Raw genomic sequence first — 25468 nt, 5'->3', positions numbered from 1 at the left:
CCAGCCCTGGGCTTAAGAGCATTGACTGCTTTCCCAGAGGACCTGAGTTTGCTTCCTGGCACCCACATGGCAGCTTACAACAGTCTGTACCTCCAGTTCCGGAGGAATCTAACTGCTGTCTTCTGGACTCTAAGGGCACTGCAAACATGTGGTACATAGATATAACATGCAGGCAAAACATCCATATACATAAAAGAAAAATAAATGAATCCTTAAAAAGAATATAGTATCCCTTGATTAAAAAATAAAAATAAGCCAGGTGTGGTGGTGCAATCCTGTAATCCTAGCACTTGGGAGGCAGAGGCAGGTGGATCTCTGTGAGTTAGGGGCCAGCTAGGTCTACAAAGTGAATCGAGGACAGCCAGGACTATAAGAAAACTCTATCTTGAAAAATACAAAAAACAAAAAATAAAAATAATAAACAGAACCTGTTATTTTTCTTAAATACATAGTTGATTTTGTTTTCCTTGAAATAATAATTTTTATCTTTCTTCTTATAGTAAGCTCCTGTATACATTTCCAGGGTGGAAGGTTGGAGTGACAGCTCTTCAGCAGGTTAGTTCTTTTTTGTTTAATTAAAGAAGAAACAAGGCTAGTAGGAGACAGTCTTACTTTCCTAGAGTAACCATGTTTTTAGACTTTAATAAAAACTAATGCTTAGCTTTGCTTCTCTTTAAACTGTTGCCCTGAGGAAACAGTGTTCTAGAAACTTAATTGAAAATAAAAAATAATGTCTTTGCTATGAAGGTTAGTATACTCTTACGGAGTTGGAATTTCCTTGTGATTTCATTCATGAGCATGTACTATAGTGCCTTATGTGGAACAGAAATAGCAGGGAGACTGGCGATTACAGAGTAATTCATCAGGGGACTGAGTTTCACTGTTTGAAATGTTGGGACCCAAACTCTGCTGTTTATTAGATGGCAGGGTCTTCCATGAACAGCTGCTTTAGTTTTCATGGTTAGTCAGCCAGGCGTGTGCGTGGGTGTGTATCTGCAGAACAGCTGCTTTGCCTGCTGCTGCGCTGCCTGCGCCAGCTCAGTTTGTTTGCATTCCACCATTGACTTTGGTTTGTTTGATGGTGTGCCCTGAAGACTGGAGTATCTGAGGGCGAGGACCTCGCTTGTTTGTTAGCCTTCGCTTCTAACGTCTAGGGTGTAGTAGGCACTCAACAGCCTGTTGATGAAGTGTAAAGCCTGTCTCACTGCATAATAATACACTGGATAGTCCTCACGTTAACTCTGAAGGGAAGCCTTCTCTTTTAGACCATTATGAAGGCCACTGTAATTATTGACCATCAGCGCTAGGATAGACTAATTAGAAAACGTTAGTTTGTTTTGTAGCTTTTTCCTGTTTTCTTCTGATAAAGTCAGTTGCTTGTGTTCTCATGTTTATGGCAAGCCTTCCCATTGTTTAAGGTTTATCTTTCCCCCGCCCCCCAGTTCTTCTAGTCAGAAACTAGTGAGTTCACGTACAGCCCTCTTTTCCGTTGTAACTGTTTTCTTAACCAAGTCAGCATTGCTTTAAGGGTTGGGAAGAGATTGACTAGAAGAATTGAAGCTGCAAGTAATTTGGAAAACATTGTTAACTACTGCATTACTGACTGGTAATGCCAGAATGACTAATTGGTGGGCTTTTCTTCTCCCTTTTAGAGGGTATTGCATTTCTTTTTGATAGCACATCATAGTGTACATCATCAAGAAGTTATATTGGTTAAGAAAATAAAAGGCTGAGTCATTGAATTTTCAGGCACCGGCTGTCGATGTAGTTGCGGTTGGTCTCATGTCTGGTCAGGTTGTCATCCACAACATTAAGTTCGATGAGACACTAATGAAGTTCCATCAGGACTGGGGACCCATTACTTCCATTTCATTTCGCACAGGTAACGGTTTACTTTCTTAATCATAAGAGTTAAGAATACTTAAAATTCATCACTAGAAAGAGTTAAGAATACTTAAAATTTGTCACTAGAAAGATAAAGGTATTTTTTGAAAACATTTTCTTGCTGGGTGTGGTGGTGCACGCCTTTAATTCTAGCACTTGAGAGGCTGAGGCAGGTGGATCACTGAGTTCACGGCCAGCCTGGTCTACACAGGACAGCCAAGGCTACACAGAGAAACCCTGTCTCGAAAAAGAAAACAAAAAAATATATATTTTCTTGTGGTTTAAACAATGGAAATTAGTAAGTATAAGGCATAGAAATATGAGCAGTGTCTTGGGGAGATGTTTTTGTTAATGTTTTTATTTTATTAACAGATGGGCATCCAATAATGGCAGCTGGAAGCCCATGTGGCCATATTGCACTCTGGGATCTGGAAGACAAAAAATTAGTCAATCAAATGAGAAATGCACACTCCACAGCGGTCGCCGGGCTGACATTTCTCCATCGAGAGCCGCTGCTTGTTACAAATGGCGCTGACAATGCTCTTAGGGTACTGTGACAGTTGCTGTCCTCTTCTAAGCACGTGTGGCCTGGGGTGGTTACAGTTCATTTAACCTATCAGCCTTGGACTTAAGCTGGAGGAGTGGGGGTTGAGATTGGTACAGAGGAAACACAAGCATAGCCAGGTGCGTGATCGAGACAAATTGGGTTAGAGCTACAGCCTATTTTCCCTGAAACCCCCGATGGGACAGTGGCACTGCAGGCACTGCCCAGTATTGGTTACTGTGTTCAGAAGGTGACTTAACTACCTGCAGGTGGCACATGGATGAAGCAGCTTACCATCGTGTTTCTTTGAAGGTTTGGATATTTGATGGCCCTACGGGGGATGGACGGCTGCTGAGGTTCAGAATGGGACATAGCGCTTCTCTCACCAAGATCAGATACTATGGACAAAATGGACAGCAGATTTTAAGTGCAAGTAAGTTTCTGCTTTCTAGCATTGGTTTTGAGTAAACATTTAAGAGCTAGAAACTCAGATTCAGTTGGTTTAGTATTTATAGACTTTTTTTTAATGGCTCTTAGAAGCGTTCCAGCTGTAGTTTTTTGTAGAACCTAGCTCTCCAATGTCTGAGGTTGGCATTGTTTACCCCTCTAGTTTTGGTGGTGTGGACATGGGAGAGTGGGCCTCTCATGCAGTAGCCAACTCATTCAGAGCATCAGGCAGCTTGCACTCTGAAGGTTAAGAAGAGTCACATGAGTAGGTATTTAATCACAAGGACAAGACATACGTGGCAAAACATTTATTTCCATAGAGGCGCATGGATGACAACAGCTGAAGTAAACTCACTCCTGTCCGCTACACTGGGAGGAGCATGCAAGCACATCCAAGGGTTCGGTCCTCAGCTCTGAAAAGAAAATCAAAAAACAAAACAAAAGACATCTAAGAACAAGTCTGTGTTTTGAAAAAAAAAACTGAGGTCATATGACTTGTCTTATTTTCTTGGAGTGTTCTCACAAGCACTCAAAATTCTCACATGATTCCATCTTGGGCTGTTTTCTGACAGGCATGTTCTGTTTCGAAGAACTCTGACTGGCGTTTTATGTTCATATCAATAGGTCAAGATGGAACTCTGCAGTCATTTTCTACTGTCCATGAAAAATTCAACAAGAGTTTGGGGCATGGTAAGTGAGTTGCGAGGTAGAAAGCAAGCTGCTGGTCACAAAAAAGAGGAGGAAAAAAAAAAGAAAAGATAAAAGAAGTTCAAGATTCTGTAAGAGGCCCAAGTGAAGTCCATTAATTCATTTCTTCTCTTGGATAATGTTTTGAGACGTGTATGGAAGAGGCTTTATTTATACAAATACCCTTTCATACCCGGGTATTCATATTCACATCTGAAATGATCCCTTCTGAAATGGAACTGGAGAGCTGATCTCTTCACAGTCTTCCCGCCTAGGAAGGTGTGCTCTTCAGAGGTGGTTCGTGAGTTCATGTTGCTGCTGCTGCTGCACTCACAGTGTTACTCAGTGGCACCTCACAGGTGTTTGTTTTGTTGTTTTGTTTGCTAATATGCATGCAGCATTTTAAAAACTATTTTCATCTGATTGCTGCTACAGTATTGGCTGCTTAGCCAGGTTCTCTTTGTGTTGGTTCTGTAACGTCCCAGTGAAGCTGTGACTGGCACTGTTTGGTTCTGTAACGTCCCAGTGAAGCTGTGACTGGCACTGTTTAGTTCTTTCGATTCATTTGACTCCAACTGTAGTATCCTTGAAAAGCAATAGTGTTGTTTTTTTCTGTTATTTCATACAATTTATTTTCATAACTTACTTCAGAAATTAGTAGTATTGGTAATAACAACTTTGCTTTGCTTCTAACTTAATTGGCAACATCTTGTTTTGTTTATTTATTCTAACAATAAATCATTCCTTAACATACTTTTTCATTAAGAAACTTTCCTATTATCTTTTTCACTCAATCCCAGGATTAACGAATAAAAAGATAGTTAAACGTAAAGGACTTCAGAACACCATGTCGGTACGGCTTCCTCCCATCACAGAGTTTGCTGCTGGTAAGTGATGTGATGCTCTTTTGTTTTATGTCTTCATGTCCTCTATTGTAATACATTTTTCTGTTTGTAAAATACTCAGAAGGTGACCTCAAGTGCATGCTGCTCTTGTGTGAACACTGAAGAAGTTACCTTTAATCAGAACGTGTTTTGTATCAGTCTTTTCTTGTAACAGCCATTAGTAACATTTGGTTTTATAGTCCCTGTTGTAGTTAGAGTTTTATTGCTGAGAAGAGAGACCATGAGCAGGTAATTCTTACAGAGGAAAGCATTGAATTGGGGCTGGCTTACAGTTTCAGTGGTTTAGTCCATTATCAGCGTGGAGGGAAGCGTGGCAGCAGACTGGCAGACATGGTGCTGAGCAGGAGCTGAGCACTCTGCATCTTGATCCACAGGCACCAGAAGGAGACAGTGTACCACATTGGCTTGAGCATATGAGGCCTGAGACCTCAAAGCCAGCCTCCACATGGACACACTTCCTCTAAGAAGACCACACCTCCTAGTAGTGCCACTCCCTGTGGGCAAGCATTCAGACACATGAGTCTGTGGGGGCCATGCCTCTTCAAACTACCACTGGTCCCCATAGGCTTGTAGCCATAACACAATGCAAAATGCAATTCCCCATAGTTTATCAGTCTTAACAGTGTTTAAAAGTTCAAAGTCTCCTCAGAGATTCATGTAGTCTCTTAACTGTAATCCCCTATAAAATCAAAAAACAGATCATATACTTTCAACATGTAATGGCACAGCATATATGTTATTGTTCAAAGCATAGGGAAGGGGGCTTAGCCAGGAAATAATGGACCAAAGCAAGACTGAAAACCAACTGAGCAGACTCCAAACTCTGTACTGTCTGATGTCAGAACATTCTTCAGATCTCCAGCTCCTTTCAGCTTTGTTGACTACAACACTTCTTTCTCTAGGATTAGTTCCACTTCCTGTCAGCAGAATTTGTTGGCAGATAGCCCACAGCTCTGTCATTTCTCACCCCTTGGGATGTCCAAGGCCACCCAGGCTTCATCTTCACAGCTTCCTACAGTGGCCTCTCTGGGCCACCGTCCAGGGACACCCTGCTGCATGCCTGGCCTCAGCAGCTCTCCTTAGTCCTGGAGGGAGAGTCCACAACACCTTTCTTCTGTCCTTGACTATAAATCCAGAAATACCTGGCCAAATCTGCCAACTTCTGCTGCTTGCTGGGGCTGGAACATGGCCCCCTCTTTCAATGACATCTTCCCAGCTTTTCCCAGCTTTCTATTTTCCTTGTTTCCTTCACTGCCTAACCTGGCTGTCCTGAAACTTGATCTGTAGACCAGGTTGACCTTGAACTCAGAGAACTGCATCTCCTGAATGCTGGGATTAAAGGTGTGTACCACCAGGAGCAAATCTAAACTCTTCTTTAATTGCTTTGCACAAGAGAGAAGCTTAGCTGGGTGAGGTCTTGCCCTGAGGTCACCATTCCCTTTATTCCATTTCAAAATCTGTTTATTTCCTTGGGTTTTGTTTTGTTTTTGTTTTTGTTGGTTTTTGGATTTTGAAGTCAGGGTTTCTCTGTGTAGCCTTGGCTGTGCTGGACTCACTTTGTAGACCAGGTTGGCCTGGAACTCTGAGATATCCACCAGCCTCTGCCTACTGAGTGCTGGGATTAAAGACATGTGCCACCACGCCTGGCCTGTTTATTTCCTTGAAGATAGGATTTAGCTCCATTCCACTTTTTGGCGCCCTTTTTCCCCTTCAAATCTGTACATTTTTATTTTTTGTTGCTGAGCGCCTTTTCATCAAAACAGTCTTCATATGAGTGAACATTAGAAACCATACAACAGAGTCTATACTAGTCCTTTTTGAGCAAAGAGATTTCTTTGCTAATATAATTAATCTAAATCTCTTCACTTTAGCCTCAGGCAAGACTCTTCAGATGAAGGCACAAAACAACTACATTCTTCACCCCCCTCCCCCCAAAAAATCACATGAACAATCTCTAGGCAACATACTAAAGTTCTCTAAAATGTCTTGAGCCAGGCTGCCACCGCTCAGCCCACCGTCAGCACCACTGCCTTCCCTGCGTCTACTAGTGTGCACCAGTCAGCAGCTCTTAACATGTTCAGCTGCTTTTCTAATCTGAACTCCCACGGTCCACACTCCTCCAGACAGAAGCACGGTCAGCTGTCAGGCCTGTTACAGCAGCACCCCAGTCTCTGCCACCAACCTCTGTCCTAGTCAGGGTTTCCATTACTGCAGTGAAACACCGTGAGCAAAAAGCAAGTTGGGGAGGAAAGGGTTTATTCAGCTTATACTTCCAGGTCATATTCCATCATTGGAGGAAGTTAAGGACAGGAACTCAAGCAGAGCCGGAACCTGGAGGCAGGAGCTCATGCAGAAGCCATGGAGGGGTGTTGCTTACTGGCTTGCTCAGCCTGCTATCTTTTAGAACTCAGGACACCAGCCTAGGCGTGGCACCACCCACCATGAGCTGGGCCCTCCCACATTGAGCACTAACTGAGAAAATGCCTTACAGCTGGATCTCATAGAAGCATTTTCTCAACTGAAGCTCCTTCCTCTCTGCTGACTAACTTGTGTCAAGTTGACACTCAGAACCGTCCAGTACAGTCCCCTTTACTTATGCCTGCTTGTGAAAGCTCACAGAGCTAGCAACGCGTGAGGGTACAGTTCTGTCTAAAGTTCCTGACACTTGGGTGTCCTATGGTTTTTTTGTTTTGTTTGTTTGTTTGTTTGTTTTTCGAGACAGAGTCTCTCTGTAAAGCCTTGGGTGTCCTGAACTCACTTTGTAGACCAGGCTGGCCTTGAAACTCATAGCGATCCGCCTGCCTCTGCCTCTCAATTGCTGGGATTAAAGGCGTGCAACACTGCACCCAGCCTGTCCTATGGCATTGGGTAGAGCTTCTTTGTAAGAAGGAGGCATGCAGATAAGAAAGGGGCCATTGAAAACTACCAAAAAGTAACTCAGTAGACCCCGTCTATTTTAAATTATTTCCAGGTGTCTTAGTTTGGGTCTCATTGTTGTGACAAGACACCATAGCCATGGTAACTCTTAGAAAACATTTAATTGGGGCTGGCTTATAGTTCAGAGATTTAGTGCAGTATTATCATGGCGGGAAGCACGGCAACGTGCAGGCAGACATGGTGCTGGAGAAGGAGCTGAGAGTTCTACATCTGGATCCCCAGGCAGCAGCAGGAGACTGTGTGGCACACTGTGGGTAGCTTGAGCATAAGATACCTCAAAGCCTGTCCCCACAGTGACAACACTTCCTCTAATACGGCCACACCTCCTAATAGTGCCAATCCCTATAGGCCAAGCATTCAGACATGTGGATCTGTGGTGGTCATACCTATTTAAAGCACCACATCTGAACATGACTTTCAAACCCTTTGTGTTTTGGCCAGTTTGTTTCTTCTCCCACCTCTTCCAAGAAGATACTGCACCTACTAGCTTTCCTTAGTTTTTCCTAGTCACTTTTAGAAAACTGTTTTTAAAAATAAAATGTTTAGAATGTTGCATTCAGTTTTTAGTGCGTATGTGGGTATTTTACCTGCATGTACATATGTGTACCACAAATGTGCCTGGTACTCATGGAGGCCAGAAAAGAGTGTTGGATCCCTTGGAACTGGAGTTACAGGTGGTTGTGAGTCTCCACGTGGGTGCTGGGGGTCGAACCTCCGTCCTCTGGAGAGGCAGCCAGTGCTCTTAACCACTGCCCCATCACTCCAACCCCTACTTAGTCACCCTTGGGCCCCTTTCTATTTGGCCCCATCAAGCCTGCTAATCTCTGTCTTATTACCACTCTCTGTGAGCTATTATTTTTATTCTAAAATCTTAGTAAATGCTTCTTGAGTTGCCTTAGAAAACACTGTTGTGCCATCACACTTTATTACTATAGTTTTTTTTCTCAACAGAATCTACAGTGAGAGACGTATTAGCTTCATTTAGCCATTTTACGTTGCATTTGTCAAACAGTATAAAATAATATGGTTTTTATGTTGTTTATAATCCATTCAATTGGAAAGTTGATTATTATGAAGATAACCTGCTTATTTTACTCTTGTGTCCTTGGTACCACATGTGCATGGGGACTTTTGGGTGCTTGGCTGATAGGTAAATGAATGGGAGGATAAGCATTTTGATTTATGATTTTCCTGTGTTTAAGAGGAAGCCCGTCAGAGTGACTGGGATGGTATCATTGCTTGCCATCAAGGTAAGCTGGCTTGCTCAACCTGGAATTACCAAAGATCAACAATAGGTGCTTATTTTCTCAAGCCAAAAGGAATAAAGACAGGTGACATCACCGCAACAGTAAGTGACCTTGTTGACTATATAGTATTTCTCCTTAAAAAAAAAAAGCACAATTAGCTAATTTTGCTTCAAGTTTACTAATAATACTAATGGGGGAAACGAGGTTTAACATTTTGGAGATAAAATGCCTTAATAGTATCAACTTTTCTAATTGGAGAGATTTTTATTAAATTTGGGATTGGATGTACTGTCTACCTAGGGTTGTGATTTGCATTCCCTATAGGACCTGCGGTGTCGAGCATCTCTTCATGTGGTCTTGGGCAATTTGTATGTGTCGGTTCTGACATAAGGCGACCACCCTGTCCTATGTTAGCTTTTAGTATGATTTGAGGACAGCAAGTGTGCTTCCGCCAAGTCTGTTCTTGTCTGAAGACTAGTTTTGGCTCCTTTGCTCCTATGAATTTACAGAAACAACAATTTGCATTTTCTTTTTAAAATTTTTGCTATTATAAGTGGAATTGCTTTTAAGTTGTACTGATTACTGATGAGTTAAGATATAATTTGCATTTGCATATCCATCTTGCATCTTGCAACCTTGATGAACTTGTTCATTCTAATGATCTTTGGTGGGTATCTCTGCTTTTGAAAATGCTTATTGCAGTATATTTTAACATTTCACCCTGTTTTATGCAAATTGCTTTACAAGTATGTATGTAGTATGTTCTTGTATAAAAAAACTTATTTTATGAATTTTTTCAACTATCTTAAGCTTCCTTAGGAAGTTTACTTGCATAGTTTTGAATTCATTGTATAGTTATAGAATTCAATTCTATAGTATAGAATTGAATAACAATTCACATACAAGTAGTGAAGATGGTTACAGCTACTATTTATTCCAGCTTCTTTCAGATATTGTGTGTGTGTGTGTGTGTGTGTTTGAGACAGGGTTTGAGATCAGGCTGGCCTCTTCTGGAGTTAAAGGCATGTGCCGCCACCACCTGGCCTACCTTAGAAATTTCTTCATACTTATTTAAAATGGAAATAGAATTATATACTATAATATAATACATTATATTTGATAAAAACAAATCAAGATGAGACAAATAATAAATTGAAAAACACTTTGGAAATCATGGTCTATAATAAAGGCAATGTTATATTCTGTGTGATTATTAAACTTAACCTCTCTATCCCCCCCCCCCCCTTTTTTTTTTTGCTAAAGGCAGTAGATATAACTTCCTGTGGAAACTTTGCAATAGTTGGCCTCTCCTCAGGAAATGTAGATGTATATAACATGCAGTCTGGTATACATCGAGGAAGTTTTGGAGATGATAAAGGTATTGATTTTTTTTTTCTTTTAAAAAAATGGTTTAGATGGGTTTCTACAACTCCATCTGAAATACCATATTAAAATATTCAAAGAGGAAAAAGTCATGAATACATTAGGGGGAAGTAGATACAAAATATTTTTCTTTTTGGAAAGTTAATATTAGTTCTATATTTAATAGTTGAATATTTAATGATGGTTAATATTATAATATACTATACATTTAGTATTATAATACTAAAATATAAACTAGTACTTAAATATTTAATAATTAGTTTAATAAGATTATCTTTCATGGCATCAACTGTTTTTTCCTGAACGGTCTGATAACTAGAGTTTTCTTCCTAGTTTGTAATTCAGTTTAATGTCAAGATTTTAGGTTTTATAAATAGTGGGACATCAGATAGTCACATAAAGGAATCTCTCTTGGTGTACTGTTTGGACAGATCCTGCCAATTCTGATTTCTCTTTTCATGTATTTAAAAAGCTCACACAGGCTCTGTAAGAGGTGTTGCGGTGGATGGACTAAACCAGCTGGCAGTTACAGCTGGCAGTGAACGCTTACTCAAATTCTGGAACTTTAAAAGCAAGTCTTTAGTCCAGTCTTTGAGTCTTGATTCATCTCCAAACATGATGCTGCTACATAGGGACAGGTAAACTTTTCCCTGTAATAACAGATTTTCATTTGGATGTTTTTAGTGAAAACTCCTAAGGAGAGCAGATTGCCAAGTAAATAGTAAATAACTGCATATAGTTTAGTTTTCTCAAAGATAGATTTTATTAACAGATATTTTTCTTTGTTTATTAAAATCAGTGCATTTGTCTTCCCAGTGGCATTCTAGGGCTTGCCTTGGATGACTTCTCCATTACTGTCCTCGACATAGAAACCAGGAAGATTGTCAGGGAGTTTTCTGGACATCAAGGCCAAATAAATGACATGGTAAAATGAAACAGCTTTTTTGTCTTTAAAAAAAGTAATATACCTTGTAGAGTGACTGTCCCACTGAGTGTGAGTGAATATATACTTTTTAATTTGGTTTTAAATTAAGCTGAGAGAATTTGTTTCTTTTTTCTATTTGTAATAGTCTGAGACAGTAGATTTGTTCTGATGCAGTGCTACTCTAGAATTTATATAACTCCGAAGGGTTTCAATAAAAATACGATGAAGTTGGCATTATGTTTGTCAGTGGGATCTGTGATATTGCCTTTAAAGCCTATTTTATTTAAATAGACCTAAAAATTGTTAACTGAGGACTGTATTAAGTATATGTGGCATTTAGTATTAGTTGCAGATCCACTATTTATTTGGAAAGAGAAAAAAATAAGAAAATGGTAACTACTGGATGATAAAGCTAGTAATTAACAGCCATTCCCTTATCAGCGGGAGATGCCCCAGACAACTGGCACCCTCACCCTTTCCTTCAGAAGTAGGAGAAATGGGTAAGGGAATTGCATTGTGCAACTTGGAGGTTGGCAGAGTGAGCCTTCAGCAGATTTTGTTTTGTTGGTCTCTGGAGGAACGAGGGTGGGGTGGGTGTTATGATGAAGTAGCATTTTAAAAACACGTGTCCTTGTCAGCCTGCTCTTCCCATTCCCTCTGTAGCTTCTACTTCCCCCTGCTGTGTGTCCTTTCTCCTGCTCAGAGGTGTTTACTTCTGTTTAAACACATGTGTTAGCATCTATACGACGAGCCTGTCCCTGAGAGCTAGTTTCCCCATCCTATGCTGTGTGCACCACCACTCCCTAAATGGAGCTGTCTAGACCCTGTAGTTTGAATGTTAGTAACCTTGCTGCAGCCTGTGGGTAAATTAGCATTGGATTTACCACAGTAACATTTGCCACTAATAAAGAATCTCCTCGATAATATGAACCCTTGGGTACTGTGCTGCCATAGCCCTGCCGTCCCCCTTGTACGCTAAGGCTCTCACGCAGCACTGCATGCAAGAGGAGCCCTTGACCGTTCTTTATGGCTGGAAACAGATACGTAAAGTAGCATCAGGGCTGTTACCTCAGTGGGTTCTGAAAACATTTTTGAGCGTTGTTGCTTCAAACTATTTTGGAAATAAAAGTTTCATTAAGAGAAGAAAGGTGATTTTTAAGTAAAGCTGGAAGTAAAATTAGGATTTCCTTACTAACATTTTCAACAGAATTTTTATTCACTTTCTTCAGAATCATAGTGATTTAGAGAAATTCTTAGAGTGTGAATATTGTAACTACAGCTTTCAGAGAAACAGCATTGGCTTCCTTTATATGTAAATTACAGCTGAAATTAGACTGCAGAATAGCCTTAACCATGTATTCTCAGAATATTTAAATATTTTTAAAAATTTACTTTTAAAAATGATGTGTAACCACAGCCTATTAATTCTTTAGGTAAATACACAGTGCTGAAAAAATCGACATAATGTTTTTAATTTCATGAACTTAAAAATCTAACACTTATGTAAGTCTCAGAGAAGTAGTGTATAGAAATACATTTTTATTTATAAAAGCTAAGAGTCTGAACTTTGTGTGGTCACATTTATCATTTTATAAAGCTTAAAATCTTTTCAAGTTCTATATGCTTTAGGTGTGCATGTATATACATGTATCCATATATACATACTGGTGAGTATGTATACTAATAATGTATATATTCTGTTGTTTTAAAGACGTTCAGTCCTGACGGCCGCTGGTTAATAAGTGCTGCAATGGATTGCTCTGTGAGGACCTGGGACCTTCCCTCTGGGTGGTGAGTTCACTTTGAAGTCCCATGGATGATTTCTCAGCCACTGTCTGAACACAAGACTTTCAACTGTTGTTTACGCTTCTGTAGTTGGCACTGCTTTATTTGTGGATCTCTAAGTATCAGGCACTAGCATGACAAAAAAATAGCAAGGAAAATGCAAATCTGCCATACTCATTGCCGCAAAATAGAGATACAGAAGTGGCACTCTGAGTGGAGCCAGGACAAATGTTATTTCGGATTTTTGGGGTAGTTCATAGGTTTCCCATGGCTTTCCTCAATCTTGTTTTCTCCCTTCTCTCAGTAACTCGCAGGTTCAGGGGCAACACTTACTGCTAATCCAGCACATTCTCAGGAACTAGTTAACTTCAGATGTGCAACAGTCTGACCTTTGAAAAGGAAAATCCCACATTTCTCATTTCCCTGTAAGTTTGCTATAGGCAGAGAGCACACCCACCTTGCAGCACATGCATCTGATTTAGAGTAAGCTTAGCTGAAGATCGCGTGAGTGAGTCCAGCCCTAATCACCAGGGACTTTTGTCCACGGATGTGTCACTTTCTTACTTAATATAGAGTGAAATAACAGGTAGTTAGTTCAGCCTTCAGCTTCAAAATTGAAAACAAAGTTTGAAGATACTTAGACATGCTGATAATGTATTACCTCCTGGCCTTCTGCAGTTTTCTAAAAACTGGTATTATAGAATTGGAATTATATAAGAACAGTGACCTTTTTGGTAGCAAGTTTATCTTTGGAATGAAAAACTAGGATCTGAAAGTAGCAATTAAGCCTTGAAGCTTTGATTCAGTGTTAGCCTTTTGCTGAGCTTTATTTCATTAACTAGTTGAATAGATTTAAGTCTGATACGTTTTCAACTTTTTTAAAAAGTATATACTTTTTTAGGTGAACACTATTTAAGGTTAATGCAAAAGCAAAAAACATTGAGACAATAAGTTGTTATAAAGAATTGGACAAAAATATTTTTTTATTAAAAAAAAAAAACAAGTAATTCTTTGACTTAAATTTGGAGTTCAACAAATAACTTGAAAAGCAATATCAAACGACTAATGCTGTGTCCGCTAAGCTAGCATTTACACTGGTATTGGGTACTTCTTTCTTTTTTCGAGTCAGGGTTTTGTTTCTCTATGTAGCCTTGGCTGTCCTGGATTTGCTTTGTAGACCAGGCTGGCCTCGAATTCACAGGGATCCGCCTGCCTTCGCCTCTCTGTGTGCTGGGATTACAGGTGTGTGCTGCTGCACCTAGCTTATAGGTACTTCTACATTTTTAGTATCTTACTTTTTTAGTATCCTAATAAACATGGTACTGTTGTTAATGCTAGTTCTGTTGGACAGGTTAGGAAAATGAGCCTTAAAAGAGATGGATAGTACTGTAAGTGGCTGAGCAAACAATAAACACAGGAGGGAAAACCTCACTCTCAGCTTTGCTCGGTTCATGCTGTGCTGTCTGAGGCTGCAGCCAGTGTCCTAGTGTAGACTACGGCAGTAGAGGAGTCTTATTGTCTTATTGAAGAAACTTAAGGAACTGTTTAAACTGTTTGGATTCCTGCTTTTAAAAACATACCACGAGGCAGGCAGATTGCTCTGAGTTTGAGGCCAGCCTGGTGGTCTACAAAGTGAGTCCAGGACAGCCAAGGCTACACAGAGAAACTGTCTCAAAAAACCAAAAAAAAAAAAAAAAAAAAAAAAAGAAACAAAAGAAAAGAAAGAACGAACGAATGAGCAAGTGTGCTTCCTGTGGTGACAGGTGAGTAAGCAGTTGAATGCAGTACCTAATGCTAGAGGAGCTGTCTGCAACTGCAGAAATAACTTGATGTTATTTTGTATATGCAAGGGCTCTGATAATAAAAAATCAGAACCCTCTGAACAGGAATGCTCCCAGTGTCCGTCAGGAAAAAGGACAGTGTCCCTGGGACTCCCCATTTAAAGGATTTTCAGGAGGCTTCACTCTGGGGCTAAGCTTACACACTGAAGTAACTCAGTCAAAGGGACAGTGAAAATACGCTGTATATGTAGAAACTGCCTTCTGCAATTCAGTGGTTTTACATAGTGGAAGGCCAGTCTACCCACACAGCACAGCTGTAGAAAGGAAGTTACACAATGAAATTGACAAAACTTAATTCTCAGTAGAACAGGTTTGCTCAAGCAGTTAATTCTCTGATTAAAACATGGTAGGAGGTTTCACCCCTGCATGCCAAACCTCTGCTTTGCGGCAAGACAAAGGAGAAGTAACAAAACGAGGAAGTTTGTGTTTCACATACTGGGGTAACATTGACCACTCTGGTTGTTTAGACTAAGTGAGTTAAGACGAACAATTTGCACTTTAATCATCACTGGCTTTTAAGTGGCTGAGCCTCTGCTTCCTTCTCTTCAGCCCCAACACAAGTGTTTCTTGTGAGGTCCCATGCAGACTTAAGCACCACCAGACAGTTTATTGCTCCTCTTTCCTCTGACTGAGAATTGCCAGCAGCAGTTATCTTGAACACGCCCTGGCATTTGTTACTTCCTGATTGGGGGGGTGGGGGTGGGGGTCTCTATTTGGGTTTGTTACTTAAGGTTTATGAGTCCTTCAGCAAACAGGTCATTTAATGTCTTCCCTGAAGAGCTGTCACCGATGACTGCTCGTATGAGCGTAGAGCCCGAACTTAGATATTTCTTACATGGTCCTGTGAACAATGCAGTGTCTTTGACATAGTGGCTTTTTTTTTTTTAAATAACAGTCGAGTTTAAAACTAACCACTCTTCTCTGGTACTAGAGAGGTGGCTCAGCACTTAATAGCACATGTTGCTTTGGAAGAAGACTAGGGTTGGATTCTAGCCCACATAGTAGTAATTCACGTCCATCCATAATCCCAGTCCATACTTTGTGCACATACATGCATACTTACAAAACATTCATACCTATAAGTAAAATTAAAAAACACAAAACAGCAGCAGCAGCAATAGCAATAAAATCGAATCTGCTTTTCCTAAGGGTATCCCTACTCCCCTCAGCCTGAGGAGCCGGCGCTCTCGTACCTTCTCTCCTGCTCCAGAGCCTGCTTTTACTTGCTGCAGCCAGTAGCCATCCTATTGAGATTTATTTTTACTGTAATCCCATTGTTCCTCTGTTCAAAATATATCCTGCATCCTGATGGTAAATTTCTTTACTAAATAGAAGAATCTACTATAATCTGCTCAAAAACATTTAGAGGCTCACTATCAAGGTGTGCACAGGTTGTGTTGATGAGCCTCACAATGGCCCCTCCCTCCTCTCAGTGTCTGATGTCTTTGAAATTGTTGGCAATAAGCATACCAGATTGGGGTAAGAAAAAACAGTATTCCCTCTAGTACTCTTCTTACTGCTGGATCCAGCTAAGGAGTTTTGTTTAATGTTTTGGTTCTTTTCCATTAGGTTGATTGTTTTCACATAGAAGCTTAGTTGACAAAGCAGTGGTTAGTGATCATTTTCTGGATGTAATTTGTTTAAAAACAAACAAACAAACAAACTTGTGTTACTTGTTGCTTTTTAGTAAATAATACTTTTTTTTTAAAGTATGCTTTTCCAACTAAAGCTTAAGTACTTACACTTTTTTTGTAGCCTTATCGATTGCTTTTTGCTGGACTCTGCTCCTCTCAATGTTACTATGTCCCCGACTGGAGACTTCCTAGCAACTTCCCATGTGGATCACCTTGGAATCTACCTATGGTGAGCTCTTTCATATGCTCTATTATTTTGAGGAAGAGGAGGACGATTACAATGGTCAAGACTAGTGGTTGTTAAATTACCATTTAGTTTATTTTTATGCGATGGAACTATCACACAGCCTAATCAGTCTACCATAAGTCTACAATTGGTGGTTGAGAATTTAGATAGCTTTGTTCAAGTGCATACTCTAAATTGCATAATTTTTGTCTGTTATTATATTTCACACACACACAGAGATACATATACATACATACATACATACATACATACATATATATATGTTCTAAATCTAGAACCCTGATCTTTGCTAAGCACTTCTGAACTTCAGTATGCTTTATAAAGTAAGGCACACGTGAGCAAAATGCTTGGTAAGATGCGTCCTAGCTGTATGTCTTTCCATAGCCATTTAAACAATTTGTGCTTCTTCAAAGTCTGCTGGGTTGAACCTGTAAGACACCGGAGCTAACCTGCACCTAGAAAACAATTAATCTCTTTCCTGAGTTTACACATTCAGTTCTTTTAACTGTCCTGAAACGTGTATATTTATTGCATGCTGGTCTTAAGCTTGTAATCCTCCTCTGTTAGTTTGATGAGTGTTGGGACTACACAGGTATTCTGCCTTACTGGTCCTTTTTTCCTCAGAGGATGGGGGTGGGTGGGTTTTTTTGTTTTTGTTTTTTTGAGACAGGGTTTCTCTGTGTAGCCTTGGCTGTCCTAGACTCACTCTGTAGACCAGAGTGGCCTTGAACTCACAGCGATCCGCCTGCCTCTGCCTTTTGAGTGCTGGGATTACAGGCATGTGCCAGGCTCTTACTGGTCTTTGCTAATTCTAATTAAAAAATATGTTTCAGCTTTAAGAAAAAAAGTAAATTTGATTTATAATTTGGCCATCTTAAAAAGCAAAATGTGTTGTCGTCTGGAATCAGTGACACTTTAACACTTAATAGGTTAGTAGCAGTTGTGAGGCCTGTGTAGCAGTGTGCTGCTTCTCTGTAGAGTACAACTGTTAAGATAATTCGAGATCTGAGTTCCCAACCTTTGTTTTCCATTAAAGTTCATAATATGAATGTAGGGAGAATCTGTCCCTACTTTGGAGCAGGTATTTATATCCTGAATACTCACCCATTGGCTACTTGGCTACTTAGCCATTTCAGAAAAGGGCCCCCCAAAATATAATTAGGGTGTTTATTTTAACTTACTTTCTCAATCTTTCTTATTGTTGTTGTTGGGTTTGTGTGTGTGTGTGTGTGTGTGTGTGTAGTTTTTGTTTTGTTTTTTTCTTTTTTGGTTTTTTGAGACAGGGTTTATCTGTGTAGCCTTGGCTGTCCTGGACTCACTTTGTAGTCCAGGCTGGCCTCGAACTCACAACGATCCACCTGCCTCTGCCTCCAGAGTGCTGAGATTAAAGGCGAGCACCACCATGCCCAACAGTCTTTTTGTTACACCTTTTTTGGGGGGAAGGGTAAAGATTGGTATTTGTCAAACACTATGTGGAAATTATTTTATCTTATACAAATATGATCTACTACTAGTCTCTCTGCAAGTGTTTGTAGTATGTTAAAAACAGAGTCTCAGACCTGCTATTATCATAAAAGACTTGTTTTTTGCTTGCTCAGGTCGAATGTTTCCCTCTATTCAGTCGTCTCCTTGCGGCCACTTCCTCCAGATTATGTCCCTTCAGTAGTGATGCTTCCTGGAACTTGTCAAACCGAAGGTAATCACACAACAGCAAAGTAACGTTTGTGGTCTATTATAAATCTGTTAGGTTATTGCTATAAAAATACCAAAGTTTAATGCATCCAATCAAAGTTTTTAACTGATTTGATATATTCTGAATGACTTCAATTTATAGAAATCTACAACTAATGATATCTTTTAGATATAAAATAATATTTGAAGTCTGCTGATAGGATTTAAGGAAACAGGTGAAAAGAATTTACAAAGCTCTATTGGTGAATGTTATAAGGCACAAATGAGTGTGGAATGAAGCAGGCTCTTTCATGTGATAGTTTCTTCGGCCTTCATTTGTCTAACCTGAACATGTGTTTTTAAGGCATGGAAGTAGTAGAAGAACAGATTGAGCCAAGTGATGAAATGATAGAATATGAGTCACCAGAACAGTTGAGTGAGCAACTGCTGACTCTCTCACTTCTCCCTGAGTCACGCTGGAAAAACCTTCTGAATCTTGATGTTATCAAGGTAATGTTATAGTGCTCTTGATACTGCGCTCTGGCCCATGCTCCACGAGTACTTCCTGCTTTGAGGGTTTTAGGGAAGTGACAGCCAAGACACTGCTGTTTAACTGAGTGCTGTTTTACAGAGGTCTCATCTATCTGTCCACTGTGGATGTTTGGATGTAACAGAAACACAGTCTTTAACTATAGCGTTTTCAGACTGGGCTGTTTCAGTATCCACCCTAATTAGTTACATTTCTTGCTTTTAAAACAAAAGGAAGAAAAGTTGGTATCTGCGTGTGATGATGATGATGCCACAATTGACCTTTTAGTGTTCTGTCATATTTTCTCTGCTGCTAAGTAAACTTTCAGACCTTGTGGTATCAGGGTCAGCTAGTGACTCATGAAATAGGACTGAGATCATGTATAATATGCTGCAATGTTGAAAACAAGCCCATTTTCCCCTGAAGACAATTTTAAGAATACTTTTCCAGCTAAAGAAATGGCTCCATGGTAAAGAGCAGGTATTGTTGTGCAGAGGACCAGAGTTGAGTCCTCAACATCCACATTGGGTGACTCAGAGCCAGCAGTACGTCCAGCTCCAGAGGATCTGACATCCTCTATGGCCTCTGTGGTCACTGTCGTCAGGTGCACAAAACCACAGACACATACATACACATAATTTTAAAAATAAAAATAATATTTTGTATAAAAAAAGAAATTCTGTCAGCTGAAATTCCATCAGAATTTTACCAACATGAAATATTTTATAAATTGGCAATAGTATTTTCTTTTTAGAGTACCAAAGAAAAGTTAAAATCCTACAAAATAAAAGAATTATAGTCATACTTCTCTAAACTATTAACAATTATATCTAATGGGGAAGCCTGCACTTTTGGTTCTGCACTTGGTTTTGGAGACAAGCCAGTTTCTGGTTGTTTTGTTTGACTTAAGAGATATTGATTATGAGCCAGGTGTGGTGGCGCACGCCTTTAATCCCAGCACTCGGGAGTCAGAGGTAGGTGGATCACTGTGAGTTCGAGGCCATCCTGGACTACAAAGCGAGTCCAGGACAGAGAGACCCTGTCTGAGAGAGAGAGAGAGAGAGAGAGAGAGAGAGAGAGAGAGAGAGAGAGATGTTGAGCATAGCAGTTCATTTTGTGGAGATGAGCCTTGCCTTAGAGCTATTCTTTTGACTTGTGTGTTGGGAAGCCTGGCTGAAGGACAACGCTGCTCAAACGGGTTTTATTTTAACATTCTAGCGTGGGAACGTTTTATTCCTACGGCACATCTTGGTGTTTGTTTTAGACTTTGTGTGTAATAAGACATTAGAAACTGTGTATAGGATAAGCACTTACTCACTAGTCTCCCCATTTTCTCTTAATCAGAAAAAGAATAAACCAAAAGAACCACCCAAAGTGCCCCAGTCAGCTCCATTTTTCATCCCCACGGTTCCTGGGCTGGTGCCCAGGTTTGCTGTCCCCGAGCAGAGTGCTGACCCCCAGCAGGTAAGACCACACCAACCTCCAAGTTCACAGGGGATCTGCTTCTGGCTTGTTGTGTAGCGCCCAGTGCCACAGACAGGGTGCAGCAGTGCTCCTTTTACGTTATAATCTGTATTTTGGGGGACATTTATGTTCTCTAAGTAATATGTATTTGTTTTTATTAAAGTCTAAGGTGGTAAACCTTGGGATTTTGGCTCAAAAATCAAATTTCTACCTGAAGCTTGAAGAAGGATTGACAAATAATCAATGTAAGTTAAATCATAACATATTTGATCAAGTATCCTCAGTTTTGGTTTATTTATCTGAAAGAAAAATTGAGCAGTTCATAGTAGATAAAAAGGATATAGTAAAAAGTAAAGGGACATCAACTTTCAGATGATGTTAGTGGTAAGTCTAGTGAGACTCTTTCTAGTCCCCTGGAGGGAAACTCAGATTGTGTTTGGAGACAGAGAACTTACAACATTTAGCTTGTGGTTTTCAGTTGCTTCATTGCCAGAGTTTTGCCCAGCAGGAGCCCCAGGCTTCTTGTTTTCATTTGAAAATCTGGTTAGTTATATGGTTCTTAATCCAGCAAAGACATGGTTTAGGTAATTTCACGTATTTCCAAATCACCTTGTAGAAATGCAATTTTAAAAGAAAAGGAAAATTAAATTTTATTTTTATTTAAGCTTTTTGGTTACTGTGTAACTAATAGTATATATGTGCAATTTTTTACTTTATTTATTTATCTTTTTTTTTTATTTTTGTTTTTGGGTTTTTCAAGACAGGGTTTCTCTGTGTAACCTTGGCTGTCCTGGACTCCCTTTGTAGACCAAGCTGGCCTTGAACTCATAGCGATCCACCTGCCTCTGCCCCACAAGTGCTGGGATTAAAGGCGTGCGCCTCCACGCCTGGCCATGCAATTTTTAAAATGTTTTAAAATTTTGTAAAAACTGTCACTCTCTTGAAATTTGACTCATGTTGTTTTATCATCAGTATCACTGGGGTAAACATGGACAGAAGCCAGAAAGGTATTAATGACTTCTTGTTTATTAAGGAATGTAGAATAAACACAATTGTTTAAAACATACCAAGGACAGAAAATGAGAGTGGTCAGGTTCTTGTCCTGCTTCAGAAGCTACAATCATAGCCGTCGCCACTGAAGTAGCTCAGGGCTGATGAGATGGGGGGGGGGGCGTCCTATGGACACGGTGGGCTCCATCAAGGAGGGCTGTACGCATGCTGGTCTTCTTAACAACCAAGTGAGAGTTTCATTTTTTATAACAAATGGAGGGAGAAAAGGCAATTCCTGGTGGTAATCACTATTTGTACATTGTGCGCTGTGTTCCTTAATGACCTAATGTTACAGTTTTGTTTGTTGTAATTGAGTTATGACTAGTAAAGTATCTACTGTGAGGCATTAACTTTTCTTTAAAAGAAAATGAGAAGGTTTAAACTCCTGACCGTCTAAGACTTTTAGTCCTCTTATTGGTATTGGAATTTTTACTGTTTCATTTATCTTGGAGTTTATTGTGCTGTAATGTGAAAAATTATGCACAGAAAGAACTTCTAATGCCATTTACATATATATTGCTTGGGTATGAAGGGAGATCATAGTTTCTTAAATTAAGTAATTGTAAGAGATAACTTGATTATTTTTACAATAATGCAGATGAATCGGCTCTTAACCTCCTGAAAGAATTAGGCCCATCCGGCATTGAAACAGAGCTGCGAAACTTGTCTCCTGACAATGGTGGGTCAGCAGAAGTGATGTGCAGCTTTTTGAAAATGGTCGGGATGATGTTGGACAGAAAGCGTGATTTTGAGTTAGCCCAGGCATACCTTGCTTTGTTTTTGAAGGTGAGTAGATGTGAGATACTTTCCTTCCTTTGTACAGTGTTACTGAATATATTGTGCTAAGATGGGCCTGTTCTGCCCCATGGTGTCAAATAGGCAGCCACCCATCATGTGGCTAATGAGTACGGGAGGTGTGGCTGGCTAACTGAACCGTAGCTGCGTGGGCCTGGTGTCTGCCACCACCTGAAGTCGCTGGGCCGTGCACTTGGTACTCTTTTATTTTTGTTATTACTTGATGGTATAGTTTGACTTTATCCATATTTGATATCTGTTTATTACCTGTATTGGACCTTAACTGTTTTTTTAAGTATTTACTTTTTTTTTTTAACGTTTTCTGTGATCGTAAAGGAAAGTTGGGCTCTTTTGCTTGTTCATTTTTGTCTGCTGCTGAAATCAAAATACCTCCACCAGTTCGAGTAATTTGGCACAACTTGCTTTTTGATTAACAAAATAGAGGTGTTCCTCATAGGTCCACTCTGGTGCTGTAACACAATGACGGAGTAGACAGAGCTGGTTTCAATCGTGAGTGATTCTCCATCTAGGCCTGGAGAGCCTAAAGCAAGTCTTTACTCGATGCAAGTGGTGTAAATTTATTTAAAAGCTGGATATTTAGGTAGGACCAGAGAGGTTTTGTTTTGTTTTTCATTAAAGAAATGCCAGATTGTCCGTATCAGTTTTCCTGCAGTTATCAGATGTTAGTCCCTACAAATAAGTTTACATAAATCCTTAGGAAATAAAGCAAATGACTCATTCATCATCAGTGGGTTTTAGAGAAAGGAAACATGGAAGCACAAAAGCAGTGTTAGCTGCGGGTTCTGTGTTGTTGGAGAATAGAGGCTACATCAGTTCTGTTAAGAGAGCTCATGGCTTTAAAAACAACAACAACAAAACGTGATCGAAAAAATACTTTGGAACAGCAAGAAATCAAAGAATAAACCACCACTTAAAGAAAGAAATAGATAGTATCTTCTAAGATTCCTTGGTAGAAAAAAAAATCAAAATTTTGAGTACTTTTAAATAAAATGTGCAACTTACCCATCATACTTTTCTTTTCAGTTACACCTCAAAATGCTTCCTTCAGAGCCAGTGCTTTTAGAAGAACTGGTAAAGTTGTCGTCACAGGTGGAAGAGGATTGGACTCATTTGCAGTCACTCTTCAATCAAAGCATGTGCGTTTTAAACTATATCAAGAGTGCTCTGCTGTAGGAATAAACGTTAGTGATCACAGCAATGAAAGCAGTGTGTAAAGTGGCTGTCTAACTTGCCTTCGCTCCCAGCGCAGCGGGGAATGGCACGCTGGCGCTGCTAGACCAGCGCGGGTTCTGTATTCGCATGCAAAACTGGATGTAAAATTATGCCTTCTTTTTGCTCTGAACACCTAGGAAGTCTAAAGCCACCTGAGCTCATCACACTGGTCACATACACGAGGCTTTTGAGTTATTACCATTTTGTAATTTCTCATATGTTAGATATGGAAGACTGTGCCTGTGTAGTGTGAAGTTTTACCAAATTGAATTGACAGTGCCAGGTAAAGCAGGTCCATAATACAGTTCTAAAAATGCTTTTATCATGTTAGAAAATTTAGTGTTTCTTTTCTGGGTGGCTTTTGATGAAACATAGATTGTCAATTCTTGAAGCTGTATTTTATGTCTGGTGCCATTGGTACAGCCCTGCTGTGTTATAGAGGAGTCAGAGGTCGGCTGGGATCTGTGGCATGTCTAGCCTTACAGTGCAGGGCCTGGAGCTTTTCCCATTGTCTCCTTCCCAGACAAGTTTTCAGTGGATGGCAATGTGAGTGGTACTTGCTCCAGGCAGGAGCAGCAGGAAGAAACGCACCGGCACTTGACTAGGGAGATTCCAGGCTCTGCTGAGGCCTCGTCCACAGATTTTCCTCCTCCTCCTCTGAAGACTTGTTTATTTAGAAAGAAACTGCTGACTACACTTGTCATGGGTGTTTTTGTTTGGCTTGGTTTGGTGTGGTTGTTTTTTCTTATGGCCAAATGCTTTAGCAACACAGAAATTAAAATCACCAGTACCAGGCTTCATGGTATAACACCTGCAATCCCAACACTTGAAAGGTAAAGATTGGAAGATGAGAAACACACTGAAAATCATATCTGAGGCTAGCCTGGAATACACAAGGCTCTCTCTTTAAAAAAAAAAAAAAAAAAAAGAATGAGAAATAAGCAATTCTGAAGGCCCCTGCGCTCTAAAAACAATTCCTAGGTGTTCCAAAAACAGCTTAAACCTAAATGCATATAACACCTACTTACAACTACTGTAAAATTAAAAATGATAGGAGCTGTCAACTGAAGTGTTTTTTTCTGTTATAATTCATGAACTGAGTTTTGCCTTTTTAAGTAAAGTGCAAAGTTGATCGTGTCATTTTTATTAGAGATGTCTTTAGACAATATTACCACATTACTTTGTCAGTAACCTTCCAAAATGTTAGACACTTGCCATCAAGGAAGAGAAGAAAAATATACAAAATACTATTTTGTGTACATATTTCTTAAAATGTTACCATCTCTGCATGCTTCTTTTGGATTTCAAATTATATGCATCTATATGACTATATTTTACTTATAAAAATTATCACAGATTTTTTTTGGACAACAATTTTCAATTCCAGTATATAGCCACAGAAATTAACGTGTAGTGTTTTTGTTTTGTTTTAAGAGGTAGTCTGTAACTTGAATATCTTTACTTATACATCATGTGTCTCACACAGAGAAAGAAAGAGAGTGTGTGTGTGTTTACGAACCACTGCTGAAGTATAAACATCATGTTGCTTAGGGCTGTGCATTTAAGGATTTCTATGTAGCATACACTAAGGATTTGAATCTGTGGGCCAGCGGATTAACATTTTTAATTTTAAGAGACACTTCTGCCTTGCGGTTTTCTCTTTTATTTCTTAGTTCCACTTAGCAGAAGTGAGTATTTGGTATCTCACAATGTGAGGGGTATTCTGTATCAAGTGTTTACCACTTGTGTTAACAGAATAAAAACTCTTTTATTTTTGTTGTAATTCATAAACTCCTCACAGTGGTATGGATGCATGTCTCCTCGTTTATGTTAGAACTCATATTTGCATATTCTATCTATTGAGTCACTTGTCTTTATTATAGATTGTTTACTGTTTTAGTTTTTTAAGATAGAGTCTCACTGTGTAGCTCTGGCTGGCCTAGAACTCAGTATGTCAACCAGGTTTGCCTAGAACTCAAAGAAATCTCCCTGCCTCTGCCTCCCAAGTGTTGGGATTAAAAGGTGTGTGCTACCACGCCCACTCTTGTTGAGGTTTTGTGTAGTAACCTAAGCATTGATCTTTGTTACCACTGCCTCCTCTGCTGGGTTGTGTGTTTCCAGTTTGCCTGGATTTTTCTACAGGCATTTTACATTTTTTATATATGGTCAAGTTGGTAATGTTCTACGTCTTATTCTCAGTAATAGAGTAAATCCTCCATTCTCCAAGCTATGTGTTCTCTGTTTATATATAGGGCTTGTG

At 39.7% G+C, this 25468-nt stretch overlaps 1 protein-coding gene across 1 annotated transcript in view; it reads left to right on the top strand.

Annotated features, from left to right (window-relative positions):
- Positions 1 to 23199, top strand: part of WDR36 (WD repeat domain 36) — a 31258-nt gene extending 8059 nt beyond the window's left edge. The window contains exons 6-23 of the mRNA XM_084778256.1: positions 501 to 555; positions 1750 to 1882; positions 2257 to 2432; positions 2741 to 2861; positions 3500 to 3565; positions 4363 to 4449; positions 8607 to 8752; positions 9915 to 10029; positions 10507 to 10672; positions 10851 to 10959; positions 12671 to 12750; positions 16341 to 16448; positions 18065 to 18162; positions 18502 to 18647; positions 20011 to 20130; positions 20294 to 20375; positions 21779 to 21966; positions 23020 to 23199. Of these exons, the coding sequence (XP_084634382.1) occupies positions 501 to 555; positions 1750 to 1882; positions 2257 to 2432; positions 2741 to 2861; positions 3500 to 3565; positions 4363 to 4449; positions 8607 to 8752; positions 9915 to 10029; positions 10507 to 10672; positions 10851 to 10959; positions 12671 to 12750; positions 16341 to 16448; positions 18065 to 18162; positions 18502 to 18647; positions 20011 to 20130; positions 20294 to 20375; positions 21779 to 21966; positions 23020 to 23169 (2146 nt within the window). The 3' untranslated portion in view covers positions 23170 to 23199. The remainder of the gene's footprint in view (positions 1 to 500; positions 556 to 1749; positions 1883 to 2256; positions 2433 to 2740; positions 2862 to 3499; positions 3566 to 4362; positions 4450 to 8606; positions 8753 to 9914; positions 10030 to 10506; positions 10673 to 10850; positions 10960 to 12670; positions 12751 to 16340; positions 16449 to 18064; positions 18163 to 18501; positions 18648 to 20010; positions 20131 to 20293; positions 20376 to 21778; positions 21967 to 23019) is intronic.
- The last annotated feature ends 2269 nt before the right edge of the window (positions 23200 to 25468 follow it).

The sequence above is a fragment of the Acomys minous genome (assembly GCF_964271855.1).
Source record: "Acomys minous genome assembly, chromosome: 4".
Lineage (NCBI taxonomy): Eukaryota > Metazoa > Chordata > Mammalia > Rodentia > Muridae > Acomys > Acomys minous.
Note: the sequence above shows the minus strand (reverse complement) of the source record. Positions and strands in the feature narration are given on the sequence as shown.